Source organism: Pleurodeles waltl, chromosome 7 (genome assembly GCF_031143425.1).
Source record: "Pleurodeles waltl isolate 20211129_DDA chromosome 7, aPleWal1.hap1.20221129, whole genome shotgun sequence".
NCBI classification, from domain to species: Eukaryota; Metazoa; Chordata; class Amphibia; order Caudata; family Salamandridae; genus Pleurodeles; species Pleurodeles waltl.
Window position 1 is genome coordinate 783,052,108 of NC_090446.1, and position 14,697 is coordinate 783,066,804.

Here is a 14,697-nt window from a genome sequence, read left to right on the forward strand (position 1 = left end):
GATGACGTGGTTGTACCATGTAAATGCCCACGCCATTTAGTGTCCAGAGCATGCAGGACCGATGCCGTGAGGTGTGTCTCTTGTAATATTGCTATATGTATTTTGTATTGCTTCAAGTAGTTATAAATCCTAAGGCGTTTAGTGAGAGTAGCCATGCCTCCCACATTCCATGTTAGTATGTTGTAGGTGTCAATACTCATGTGATGTGAATATAGTGGTTAGATATACAAGCGATGTTGTGCATATCTTGTGGTGATCCCCCCTCCTTGCTGTAAGTGTGATGATGTCATGTGGCATGTGCTAATGTAAGAACAACACATTAAATACAAACTCGCCAGGTGACACCTAGCATGTAGAATGTGTGCACAACAGGTGCAACATAGGGTAATAGTGTCAATCGTGTCTCTACGGGAACCCATAGGGTGTAGTGTGGGGAGTGTGTGAAAGGGGCAGGAATAGCGTAGGCCTGCGGCCCCTTCCACTAGTCCGTTTGCCTATTCCATCTTGTCTATATAGTTAATCGGCTTGCCTGTGGTTCGGCAGCGGACCTCCTGAAAAACAACGGGCAAGCTGATGCTTAGTTACTGTTGGCGGAAGAGCGCATCCTCCACATCAGTCCCTCGTACAGTCTCCTTGTTGTACATGAAATGTCTTTGCCTCGGAGCCTGTAAGTCGGCGATCCAGATTTGCCAAGCCCAGCTGGGCCCATAAGGCCACACATGTCGATCAGCTCTACAGGTCATCTGCTACACTTGGGGTAAGTTCAGGGCCAAAAGCCAACAGGGACGCAGACATGCTGGAACGGCCCTATGATGAGTTTGAGTCAGTGTACGTATCCTCCCGAAGAGGAGTATAATGGTTGGAGGAGAACTGGTTAGCTTCTTTCAGGGCCTGCGCTTGGCTCGCAGCTGCCTACTCTCTGGACGGTCGGGTTGTATTTCCAGGTTTTTTCTTGCATCAAGGTTGAGGCGTGATCCATTCATTAGTTTTGGTTGCATCTGTTAGTGGGGAAACCAATCCTTTAGCATGCACCTAAGTCCATGCGTCTTCCGTTGAAGGAAAGATGTGTGTCTTCTCTCCGTCCACTACACGGAGATGTGCTGGGAATAATAGTGAGTAGTTGATGTTGCATTCCCGCAAAAGTTGCTTTATCTTTGCAAAGGATGCCTGCCTCTGCTGTCCCTCCATGGTGTAATCAGGGTATGCAGTGATGGCGGTGTTATCAAGTCGCCAAGGGCCTTGCGATCTGAACTTCTAGAGGATCTGGTCCCGATCACTAAAGTTTTTTTAAAAACGCGCAATCAGGGGGCGAGCTGGGGCCCCCGGTCGTGGCGGTTTGCCCGGGATCCGGTGGCCCGTTCGACCACCAAATAGGGCGATGTTTGGTGTGTCATCATCTTGTCCTTCAGCCACTACTCCATAAATTCTTCCACACTAGGTAATTCTGCTTGTTCCGGAAACCCTACAAAGTGAATGTTGTTCCTCCTTGACCTGCCCTCTGCATCCTCTGCTCTACGTTTCAGTGTTGTTACTTCTGTTTCCAGGCTGTGCAGTTGACTTTGCAGTGCAATACCGTCTGGTCGGACCGTTGCAATTGAGGTTTCATTGGGTGATACTCTGTCTGCCAGTTTGCATTGATCTGGTCTCAGGAGATTCACCTCAAGCGCCAACGAGTCAATCTTGCCTTCCAGGGTTGTTTTAGTATCCAATATAGCTTGTAATAGTTTGTCAAATTGAGAGGAGTGGGATCGCAGCATTTCGTTCAGTTGCTGGAGGGACGCTGTTTGATCGACATTGTGGGTTTAGCAATTAGCATACCCTCTGGAGCAGTCACTGATGGTCGCACCTGCTTTGGCTTGACCATGGCGGTGAGTGATCGTGCTGCTGGTCACTTCTTCGCCCTCGTGTGTGGGTCTTCGACGGTTTGTTTCCCCCTATCGCGCCGTCCACCTGCGCCTGTTTGCACTCGTGTTGCTCTGTCCAGTGTTATGAGCACAAGCACCACTGTTGGGGTTGTGTTTTAAAGTTCTACGCTTCCAGAATGTGAGCAGCACGTGCCTTATGGGCCTACCAGCCGTAATCTGTGCTGGTCGACCACTTCAAGTCGCGGCGGGAACCGCTTTGCGTGTTTATGTTTTCATTGCGTAGTGTCACCTTCCTGGGGTGTACACCAGCTCTGGCCTGTTCTCACCCCGGCACCACTCCCCAGCACTGTGTCAGCGTCGATCGGTCCCTGGTCTGGTGTGACGCCCACAGAATGTACTATTGCCGGTCAGTTTGTATTTCCTTGTGCCATTGGTTAATGCGCCGCCCGTGAGGCACCTCGCAGCACTACTTCGTCTGCTCACCTCATGCAAATGCCCAATATCTCCAGCATCCCGGTCCTGGCAACCAGAGCTGTTGTGCTCCGCGCCCTGCTCCGAGAGGTCGCTGTCTTCGGTTCGTCTTACTGCCGCTGTCTGCCTGGTTGCACGGCTCGGGCGGCTCACTCAGCGGCACCACCCTGTACCCCTCGGGGCCTCTGTGATCACAATGCTTGAGCTCGCCCGAGTTCGAGAGCTCACCTCCTTCAGGGCCCAGGTCGCCGGCCACCGCGCACCTCTTCCGAAGGCTGTGCCACTCCGTTAGGCCTCACAGCCTCTCGCACACAGCCCCAGCCATTTTACAATGCCTGTGCACGCTGATCCACTGCACAATCCTTTGGGATCCAATGCGAACCGCTTCAAAGGCACCAGGAGGATGCCGGCGAAGTATTATAGAGGATTATTTAAGGGCCGAAAGCGGAGCACACTATTGAGCGTCCGCTCCGGTCGCCATCTTGGCCACGCCCTTCTTTTAGGTTTACTTGATATGATTTATCAGCTTGAATTTAGATGTTAGTTTCAAACTATTTGTTCATTATGCTTTTTTGAGTTTTTAATTGTTTAAGGTGTTTGTTGTTGAATTTTGTCATTCTTGTGTTTATTAAGTTCTATACACCTTTTCTTTGATTTAATGCTGTATAGATAATTTTTTTCAGCCATAGAGTGGTAGGAAGTCATGAACCATGCAGTTGACTCCATTTTGGCACTGTCAGACTATCTAAAGTGGCCCTTTAGTATGCTGTATTTTGCTGATATATGCCAATTCTTCTTCTTGTATACTAGGTATGGGGTGTTCTCATGGAGAACGGGCATAGTTTAATTGTCATGCAAATTCCTTCCAGTCAGCACTTAGATTTGTTATGCTTACTATTTCTTTTTTTTCTTTTGTCTTGTTTTTTATCTTAGAACTGCCTTTAATTTGAAACTTGAGTTCATCTCCGATACTAGAGAAACCTTCTTTGAAAATATGAATTCAGGTAATTATTGTATCATACATTGTGGTGTGTTTGAGTGATACGTGATGGAAAGCAGAATGTTATATTTGATGTAATATTGTTTGTACCCATGGCATGTGCGTAAGTACACGTCATTGGAGGCTTTATATTGGTATAATAGGTATATACTGATGTGTTTTTTGTTAACATATAGTTGACTGTGACTTAAACTGTGTATTTGATAGATATGAATACAATTTACTTAATGAATGTTGTACAATGAAATCTTTTACTGTGATACCTGAAGGAAGTAAATATAATTCATGAAAAAACATTCTTTAAAAACAAATCTGAGATGTGTGAATTTCTTGTTAGGTATATTATTATCTTGATGCCGCATATTTGTTTAGACAGGAGAGACATTTTTCTTTTTCCAACATTTTTTCGTTTTTTTAGCAGTCTTGTTGAATTAATCAGCTTTTTTTGTGCTGTGTTGGTATAATTTGCACAATTTTAGTTCTGAATGGGTGCTTTAGAATGATATTTATATATTGTTGAGGAAGTGAGAACTGTATTGGATTTTGTAAATGTTTGATTAGTGATACATTTTTTTATTTCGTTTTTTTTTGTGATTTACTGGACTACTGGAACAGTTGAAGGCTCTGTGCAAGCGATTTTTATCGCCAAACACATGTTGGCCGATTTGTGCTTAGACAATACATTTATTAAGAATATATTTTTCCTTTTGCCTCTTGCATATCTTTCTGTGTATGAAATTACAATCACAAGAGTTTAACCTTGTCCCTTGGTGGGTAGGTACTTCAGTACATGTGGATATTCAACCTGCTCAGTGCTGGATTAGCCATTATGGACGCAGAAAAAGGCAGGGGGCAGCCTCGGCCCTACCCTCATGATTTCAACACAGCACTGATGTATGATGGAAACATCCCTCTCTCCAGTCTTGGGCTCTGTCTGGGCTCCTGTGAGCATCAGACTGATGCGCAGTGCCTCAAGAAACACAAACACAGAAAGAAGCTTTACTTGTGTGATTTCAGCACAGTCGTACGGAGACATACGTTGAAATATGTTAGTTTAACCCCTGACCGTGGCAGTTGGCAGGAATGCTGGTAGTAGTATCAGCAGAAGTAGTTATAATAATAATACTAAGTCTGTGTTGTAAAAAAGTACTAATCCCAGAAATAAGAGTAGTAGTAGTAGTAATAATAAAACAATTGGTAGAATCAGTAATAGTTGTAATCAAAGTACAAATATTGGTAAGTGGAGTAGCACTAGTATAATGATTGTACTACAAGTAGTAGTAAAAGTAGTATTAGCAGTAGGCAGAGTAGTAGTCGTACTGGCGGTATAACATATTGCATTCATATATATGTAAGTTTGATTGCACATTCTCAGAGAACCTGTTGAAATAAGAATGAAGAGGATTTCCAACGCTCAGTCTAAGATTTCTTTTGCACATTAAAACTGTATCTATCGCAATAATCCTTTTCAGAAATAGTACAATATAATTCCAATGGTGAAATTATCAATTGCACAAGCGTAAAGCACCAAAGCACAAGCTGCAGGGTTTAAGCTACCACCTACTTACATTCAGCCACTCTTTCTTAAGTGATCAAGAACCACATGGCCATTCTAGAAACAATAATAGAGTCATGTAAGCAGACAGAAAATGAACTGACCTGTAGTTTGTACTCTTTGCGATTAAGAATGACAGCGGTGATCTGTTGGTCCATGAAGATAAGGATGGTTAATAAGAGTGCAGGAATGCCAGACATCAACGATATCCACCATGGATTGCCCCCAAAAGGATACACAATCCATCCTCTGTTAGGATTTGTTGGCTTAAAAAGATAAATTAATTACCTAGTCACTTTTTTAACTTTCTTTAAGGTTTCATTTTATAGTATAAAACAACACTCTTAAGATGAATATAGACAGTTAAATGTTGGTAGGGAAAAAATATTTGCTGAATGGAAAACATAGATCTAGTGTTATGCCACAGGAGCAACAGAATTGTAGCGGTAGCATGAAAATGAGGGATAATCAGAATATGAGACGCATAGTTTCTGATTTAGGGGTCAATAGCACATGGATGCTTTTTTAAATAAGCACAGACTGCTGTCAGTACCCTTGTCCCATGTACAGATAGGGGAGTCAGAGGTTCCTTTGCAATAGGTTCAGCCTAAAAGCAGAAACAGATCCTGAATGCAACTGAGCGGGACAGTCTGATTGTCTTGTCGAGCAGTGGCAGATGGCTTGTCAAGTACGTGGACAGGGCAAATGTTATATCCTTGACCTGGGGCATTCTGCTTGGAGGCAGCCATGCACATTAGGAAAAACCAGGATGGGTGAAAGACAGGGTCCTACCAGCCAGTTACAGAGAAGGTGCTTCTAATTCTGACCATGGACCTGCCACTAATTTGTGTGAGTGGGAGCAAGGATGGGAATACTTTTGAAACAGCACACTCAAGGAAGAGACATTTTCAGTGGTTTCCTTGCTCTCTGCCCCTAAATGAGACTCCTGCCAGGACCTCACAGCACTAGCATGACTTAAGAGTTTAGTGATGGCTGTATTGGTCAAATAAACAGAAGGTGCAGCTCTATAGCCACCTGCTGTGTTGGGATGGAGGCTACCTTGAGAGTGTTCAATTATGGCAGGACTTTCCTGAGTGTAGCCATTCAGGGAAGTGCTTTGACCACTACCTGCTTCTCACTGTTCGTCTGTCAGAATGGTACAGTTAGCAGTGCCAACACACGATTGATGTAAAAAACATGGGTTGAACTTAATTTCACCTTCTGCTGGCAGGAAAGTATTGCAGGCCATATCAGTTGATTAGAGTTATAATTAATATGGAGTTAAATTGTTTAGCACTGGCTTAGGCACTGATCTCAGACTTATGGACACATTTAGTGGCTGACAGCTATGTGACATTTGGCAGAGATCTGTGAATGTTCTGTGTGCCAAACTCTCTCATCCCCTGTATCATTAAGAGGTTAAAGGATGTTGATTCTCCTGAAAGTCAAGCCACTGGCAGGCATGGCTTTGCAAAGGTCCTTCTTGACACACTGATGTTGTTTCAGACAAGTGCTAAAAAACATACTATTATCAGTAGCATTTACCTGTTTCACACAGGGTGTTTTTCCCTTTCTTACATCATGATTATGAACCGGCTGGTGTTTAGCTGTATGTTTGGGGACATGGCCATTGCCTTTGGTAACAACAACATAAAAGTCAACCGCCGCCATTTATATGCATGTATAGCTTTGTACTACAGCACCTTACGGCAGAATTTGAAACTATTCAGTGCCGTCAAGAGTGCACTTAAGAGGGGAAGCAACTGAGCTTATACCTGGGTAGTGGACATGTGGGGTGGGTCCTTAGGAAGCAGACAAAGATAGATACTTCTGGGGAGCAGACAAGGTTAGACCCATCTGGAAAACTGACGGTGTTAGACCACCCTGAGAAGCAGACAGGAGTAGACAACACTGTGCAGTAGTTATCAGTGGTCATGAGTAGGAAGCAGAGGAGCAGAAAATTGACAGGAAAATGCCCCACTAGCAAACAAGCAGAGAAAAGGATCCAACTCATTTGGAGCAAATAAGGGAAGTCAGAACTTCAGTGCAGGTTAGGGGATGATCCTTTACTTAACAGCCAAAGAATGGCACTGATGGGGGGAGGCAAAGGAAGAAGTCCTGTTCATGGAATGCAGACTGAGAAATTCAACCATGAATTTCCACTAGGCAAGTTGCAAAGCAGGGCACCACTACCTTAAAGGGCAATCTTGAGCAGCATGCAAACGATGCTGCTAGTAAGCAACTGATCGAACGGCTAATCGTGGGGATCAAATGAAAGCACACTACATTTTGTGTGTGGTTTGTAAGGTGCCACACTAGCGCCTGAGGGAACATGCCACTGAATACACGCATGCAAGAGTGTTGCCGCTGCCAATGAAGAACTGGGGAACTATGGGCGCTTAAAGCATCTATAGACATGCACGACCTTGCTTGCCTCTCTGGCCTTAGGAAGGAAGGCTTCCCTCGGCAAAATGGCCACAGCTGCAGATTTCGATTTGACTGTTAATTGCTAGAGTTGTTAGAAATACACTTCGATATTGTCTGTTCAAGATTTATATGTGAGTGTTACAACTCTGTCATCATTGCCAGCTAACATTTTTGTTATCATTAGTACTACTACAATTCAATTTCAGTAACTACACTAAAGTAGGTATTCTAGTAAACTTTTGTTATTTCTGACTGGTTGCATGTGAGGACGTTTCTTTTGATGGCAGACACAGCTGAATATCCTTAATGAAGATGTGTACTTCTTGCAGTTTAAAAAAAAAAGAGGATATTTTTGTGATCATTCAACAGCCGTGCTTTGTTTAGTTATATAGTTGTAAATGATGCTCGCTGCAAAATACCTATGTGATCATAAAGATATACTATTAACTAACAAGTTAAGCATGATTTCAGAGTATTTTGCCTAATGCCAACCAAAATGCATTGACTTGCATTCCTGTCATTCTGTATTGTGTGTTTTTTTCTGGCACTTGAAAATGCAAATATATTATAAAATAGAAAAAACGCTTTACAATTCAACTTCCATTTGCTGTTAATGTACTTTGCACGAGGGAGCTGTGCTTCATACTGGGTCCGCTCTCATTTATGGCTTGGTCTCCAGTGACCCCATACATGGGCTACAAAATATATTCAGTATATTGTTTAGCAACAGGACATTGACACCAAGCCAGAAGTTATCACATTCTATTGCTTTTTAGAACCCCCAGGTTAGAATTGTAGATTACTGAGAAAGGGTGTTAGATTTGCTCGGAAAAGAAAACTTAACTAGGAATATAAAGACAATGGGTATTTACCAAGCCCTATTTGCTGTTCTGTAACCTAGTACAGGGTTTGTGATTCGGTATTAGGAAGGAGTGTGTTTAGGGTGTCCCTTCCGAATACCGAATCACAGTGGTATGTGTGAATGTTTTGCATCTGGAATGTGATTGCAAAATATTCACATTTTACCACCAACTTTTTCTTGGTGGTAACCCATTTGCAAATGGTAAGAGGTCCCCAAGTGACCTCTTCCCCTTTGAGACTGCTTGTAAATATCAGTGGCAGACAACAGCTTTAGGAGGGAGGGGGGCGGGTGGGAGGCACACACACACACACACTCATTCTTTCACACACAGACACGCACGCACATCCATTAACAACACTCATAACATTCAAACATGCACGCACGCACCAAATATTAATTTTAAAACATTACACACACACACACACTCATTCTTTCAAACACGCACGCACGCACACACGCACATCTATTAACACTCATAACATTCAAACATGCACGCACGCACCAAACATTCATTTTAAAAGATCACACACACTCATTTTTTCACACACACACACGCATGCACGCACATCCATTAACAACACTCATAACATTCAAACATGCACGCATGCACCATACATTAATTTTAAAACATCACACACACACACACTTACCTTCAGCCTCGGAGGTCCCAGGAGGGTTGGGACTGCTGCTTTCCCCTCAATGAGGGGTAGGCAGCAGTCCCAGCTTTGTCACAGAGTGGGATGAGGTCAGTGAGACTGCTGACCCCACCCCACTCTGTGACAAAGTGTCACTGATTGACACTCACCCTGGGCGCTTCAGGGCTTAAACCTGAAGCGCCCAGGTCGAAGTCAATAGGTGACGCTTTCCTCGTCACCCAGTGGAGGGCCTCAAGGCACCTTTGCTGAGCCGAGGAGGTCACGCCCATAGGAGCTGTGACCTCCTCAGCCCCGCAAAGTTCAGCTCAGGGAGCCAGGAGTCTACGCAAATCGCACATGTCTGCTCCTGGCTGCCTGACCTGAACATGAAGAGCGTCTGTCAGGCTGACCTTTGTTCAGCCTGACAGACACTCTTCATGAGGGGCAAAAAGTAGGGGTGTGTGGCCCCCCGCCCTAAAGGACGGGCAGTGCCTGGTAAATATATTTTTAAAGAGCAGGCAGCAGTCTCACAGTACACTGCCTGCTCTTACAAAATGAAAGCAAAACGTATAATTTTTCTTTCTGAAACACATCCCTTTTTCCTTCAAGAAAAACAGGTTGCATTTTAAAAAAAAATGATTGCTTTATTGAAAAAGCAATCACAGACATAGTGGTCTGCTGACCCCATCAGGCTCCATCCCTGTGATTTCTGCCATTCCCAATGGGTCGCAAACCAAGACATACCTCATTATTATTCATGAGGTAGGTCTATTTGCGACCCACTGTGAATCGCAAAAAGTGTTAAGCACACTTTAGTACATTTGTTTTAGCGATTACCAAATAGTGAAACACAAAAATTTGCTATTTGGTAATTGCGAACACTAACAGGTGTACATCTGCCCTATAATGTGTGAGGAAACTGATTGAAATATAGCTCTCTGTCAACCCAACACTCTTCTACACCTCTATTGATTCCACATACCCCTCATTTGATATACTTTCCTGTTATGACAATGTTTAAAAACAGTAACATACCTAAACATACATACTTTGCTACGTGTGCAAAAATTGCGGTTTTTATCATTACTATTTATTTTGCACTAGTGAAAACAGTCTAGGGAAATGAATAAATATTGGTCCAACCTTAAATTCAGTGGGAACAATCAGTTTGGGAGTTTCCAACCCACAGTAAGCATCGATTCCACAGAAAAGTAGGATCGCCATTATTATTGAGAAATCGCTCACCAGCTTCCTGACCTAAGATTATGAAAGGAAGGGTACACATTTACAAATTAATAAAACGCTGCACGGGTATGCCATTAAAAGTGACAAAACCATACATTTTCTGCACCCAGCATTGCGACCTGGCACAATATTCGTATTGTTTTTTACCGACAAGCGTTTATTTTTCAGTTGTATATCTTCATGTTGTCATTTATGATTCATTCACTGTTATCCAATAACAACTTGCCATTAGGCAGACTCAAGCAAAAATCCCCTCCATGTTGTCAGTGTGTGCACGGGTAGGTTTTCTTTTCAGGAACAAAGAGTATATTTACAGCAGAGGCAAAGGGGGGTTGCTTGCGAGTGTGTTGCCAGTGCAGTGTTACCACTAGTGGTGGGAAGGAAGAGATGCTGAATGGATACACTCTACAAGTTTGCCCTTTTAACCCGATGTTTACACATCATGTGTCATGTTGGCAACAGTCAGGTTCTGTAATGTGTGAAGTCAGGTGCGGGATTCTGTACACTCCATAAGGTAAAGGCTTTACATTTGCTTCAAGCTGTATGTAAGCATCAGAAAGATACAACAGCACGAATTACAGTCTTTTATCAAGAGCGAAAATATTTTTTGAGAAACAACATATAGATATTTCTAGACAGATGTTGGACAGCATTTTCTGTCTGCAATGGTGAAACATATTATACAGCAACCAAGAATGCTGACTAAGCAAATAACCATTAACGAAGACAATCTTTATGAATTTTGAATAGTCAAAATATTTTTAACAGCTTCACTAACACTAACTGCACCGGAGCAGGATGGTCACTGGGCTCTCTCTCTCTCTCACACACACACACTCGTTCACTCACGTACTGTCTGGTACATAACAGTTACAGCGCAAGCAGTATCAGTGCACAGACCTCTTACACGGGTTATCCAATAACAGCAAGTACAGCCCAGGCAGCAGCTGTGAACCCGTCAATGCCATACACAGACCAGTGACACCACACACAACATCACAATCTCCTAAGAAAGATATACCGCAAAGGCAACGGCTTTGGAAAAGGTCCTTGTTCATTAGCGTATTTGACTACGAACAGTGGTGTTAATAAATGAATAAGGTATAGAAAGCACGGGTGCATGCCTTCCATGTTTGTCAGTAGTTTATTGGCTCCAATGCTTCTCTAACCAAGCTAGTGGGAGAACCTATTAAATTCAATTTAATAATTGTCTTCAAAATACATTTTAATGAATTGTAATGAATCAGAAATTCTAACAAGTTTGAATCCTAAAATTGATGAATATCCTCATGTGCTCCCTTTTAGATCACATTGCTTTATAGCCTTACATATTATAATTTTCCCAGCTTTCTGGCCTCTCGCAAATACAATTACCATAAACTAGTTGAAGAAATCAAAATGTCTCCTATTAATTCTTTCCTTTTCTCCTTTTCCACACACCCCTTTATGTATCTCCATTTCTTCCAACAATGAGGTCTCCCTTTATCAGCTAAACCTCTTGCAAAGATGTTTTCCATGTACACCAGGCGTGCCCAACCTTTTCTAAGGTGGAGGCAACTTGCAATATTTTTGGTAGCCAGTATGCTATGCAATAGAAACAAGCAAGTCAGACCCTCTTATGAGGTTCTGGGGGATCTCCCCCCAGAACAGCAAAATGGTGTGTTTTCCAACCACATTTACCAGTAGATTATCAAAATTGGTCAGTTTCTATTTAGAAGACTTTCTGAAGGGACACTCTGCCATTGAGAACAGAGGTGCTTTGTGAGTTATTAGTCTGTTTTAGAAAACTCACTGTGTTATATACATTTCCTGGCCCTCACGGTGCTTGTGATCTCTGCCAGCCTGGCCTACGTGCCTCCTGGTACTTGCACTCTTCAGTGAATGCAGTTGCACTTGTGTTTTTGAAATGCAACTTGCTACCACACCCATGCAATATTATGTAAATCGTTTTTTTAAAACAAACTTCATTACTTTTGAAAAGGTGTTATACATGTGAAACAGATTTTTTATCTCGGTTGAAGAAACAATGGTTATAATATGCTTAACGTATCAATACATTGAGAATGTGGATGTTTAGTCACAGCTACAGGCGGAGAAAAAAGGATCAGTTTATACAATTTAATGGCGTTGTGGCTACATGAATTTTTGTCTGTCCCGTTTTACAACAAACACACTCCCTCCCCCCAACCAACTGGGCATCTTCCCTATAATCACAATCTCAATGAAGCATGCAGTTGCCTATCCTGGTAGAGTTTGACATAACTATCAATGTCCCGTAATGTTCTGTTATATTAGAAATCTGTCAATATCCCGAAACTCAGTGATCCATGCTCCTGCAGGGGCCCGTCTTAATCCACCCACTCTAATGTGGCAATGAACCTCCATGGAGGCATCAAGCCAATAATGAGCTCTGGGTCTTCTATCCTGCAAGACGTTAAGTAGTATCATTGTCTAGTGTTTTAAAGGACTCAAGCAAAGCATCCCACCCCATTGAAATCGGTTTCTTCTGCAGGGCCCCGTACACGTCTCTGCTTGGAGACGTACTTTCCACAAGTCCTCACCTCTCCACATCTTCCCCCCAGTGTATTATATTAGGTGCAGTTGCAGCTCTCCACCTTCTAGCCGATAGGCTTTAGCTAGCAACAATGACAAAGCAACAAATCATGACATCACTTTTGTTTCTTTAGGTCAGGGAAACAGCCCAAATGTACAGGGTTCAGCCATGCACCAAGAATCCCTTTTTATCAGATCTACCAGTATTTCTCCAATCCGAGCCCAATAGAAAGATAAAGCAGGACATCTCCTAAGCATATGTAGCAATGTTGTGTCTGCCGCATTGCATCTGGGGCATGCTGAGAAGACGCTGGATACAGTATGTGTTGTCTACGGTATGCCCTATGTAGTATAGAATATTGTATGAATTTAAATCTAGAATCATGAGATATTGTCTTAGGGTATGACAGCACGGAAACCCATTCCTTGTCTCAAATCCCTCAACCTATAGCTTCTTCCCATTTAGTTCTCTGGTGTGTTGGGGGTATTAATACATTCTCCTGAAGGCCTCTATATAGCCAACGCATGGTATACATTGCCTGTATGATCTTGTGTGTGGGAGATTCTTTGCCACCTGGAGCCAAGTGGCATTTGATATAACATGTTATATTATCATGTGTCACAAACAAGGAATTTGGTATGTTTTGCTTGGTCATGAAAACGGTATGGCTCAATAGCACATGATCTTTAAACAATATTCCCACTGTCGTCAACCCACTCTGCTCCCAGAGGTGCGGCCTAGGATGCAAGAGAACTCCCATGGATGTAGGCAGTTCCAGAAAAGGTATATTCGGAGCATAAGGTACAGTTGTGGCTGTATAACGCAAGGCCAGATTCCAGTGTGTTAGGGCAATACATAACAACAGAGGAACTGTAGAGGGGAGGTAAGGGATCCCTGGCAGACCAAACGGTGGAGCCTGCCTTTATCTAATAAATTCTGCAAATAGCCTATTTTCTTTAGGTTCCGTCCCACTAATTAGTAGGAAAGGCATTGCAGCTGTCCTGCTATACAGTATGTCTTAAAATCTGGTGCTCCTACCTATCCCTCCCCACTCCGAGGGCATCTACAGCTTGGCTCACCTGTCATGTACCATTACCCCACTCTGGATCTATGAGTAGTGTGTTCAGTGTCTTATAATAACTCACTGGGATCACCACCGGCCAGTTTACAAAATAATATATAATATGTGGCAACATCACCATTTTGGCAAGTGCTAAGCAACCAGCAACCAATAATGGTAATGTGACCCAGAAGCGAATTTGGGATCGGCGAGAATGTATTGCTTTCTGCAGGTTCCCATCTAATAGATCCAGTGGAGTTCTATAATTTTGTATACCTAGATACAGGAAGGTGGTATGTGCCACAGGTATGTTTACTTCTCCAAAGGCTAAAGTCTCTATGGTAACGGTATCCTCAAAGGAGAAGGCATAGGACTTATCACTATTTACCCCAAGGACTGACAGGGGTGCAACATCAGTGAAAATCCAAGCCACTTCAGTTAGATTCTGGCAGAGGTCTCTCGTATAGAGGATTATACCGTCCGCATATAGTGAAAATGAAATGCATCGCTGTCCCTATTGGTATTCCCCAGTCCCGGCTCCCTGTTTGATACGCTGTGCCAGGGGTTCCACAGCAATTACAAATAATAAAGGGACAGTGGGCATCCCTGTCTAGTGCCATAAAAAATAGGATAGGAATCTGATGTATATGTTCCAGTATGTGCTCTCGCTGTAGAAGAGGTATATAATAGCGGGACCCACCACACAGGGTGGGGGAACCTCACATTTATTGAGCACTGCAAGCATATAAACCCAGCCTATGGTGTCAAAGGTCTGGCTGAGGACCAGGGAAAGACAGCCAGCCCTTGGTTCAACGTCCATTATGTGGTAGTCTTCGGATATTAAGGGAAGTGTTAAGGTTAGGTACAGATCTACACTGGTCTATTTGAATTATTTTAGGTATTAGTGAAAGAAGCCCGTGAGCCAGGACCTTGCTCAAAACTTTATATTCAGTATTTAACTGTGACAGTGGTCTATAATAAGACATATCGGTCGGTGACTTTCCGTGATTCAGTATCGATGTC

At 43.0% G+C, this 14,697-nt stretch overlaps 1 protein-coding gene across 1 annotated transcript in view; it reads right to left on the reverse strand.

Annotated features, from left to right (window-relative positions):
• The window catches only part of SLC4A9 (solute carrier family 4 member 9), a 369,779-nt gene that overhangs the window by 142,968 nt on the left and 212,114 nt on the right, over window positions 1–14,697 (reverse strand). The window contains exons 14-15 of the mRNA XM_069199298.1: window positions 9,959–10,072; window positions 4,996–5,157 (exon numbers count right to left, since the gene is read on the reverse strand). Coding sequence (XP_069055399.1) covers window positions 4,996–5,157; window positions 9,959–10,072 — 276 coding nt within the window. The remainder of the gene's footprint in view (window positions 1–4,995; window positions 5,158–9,958; window positions 10,073–14,697) is intronic.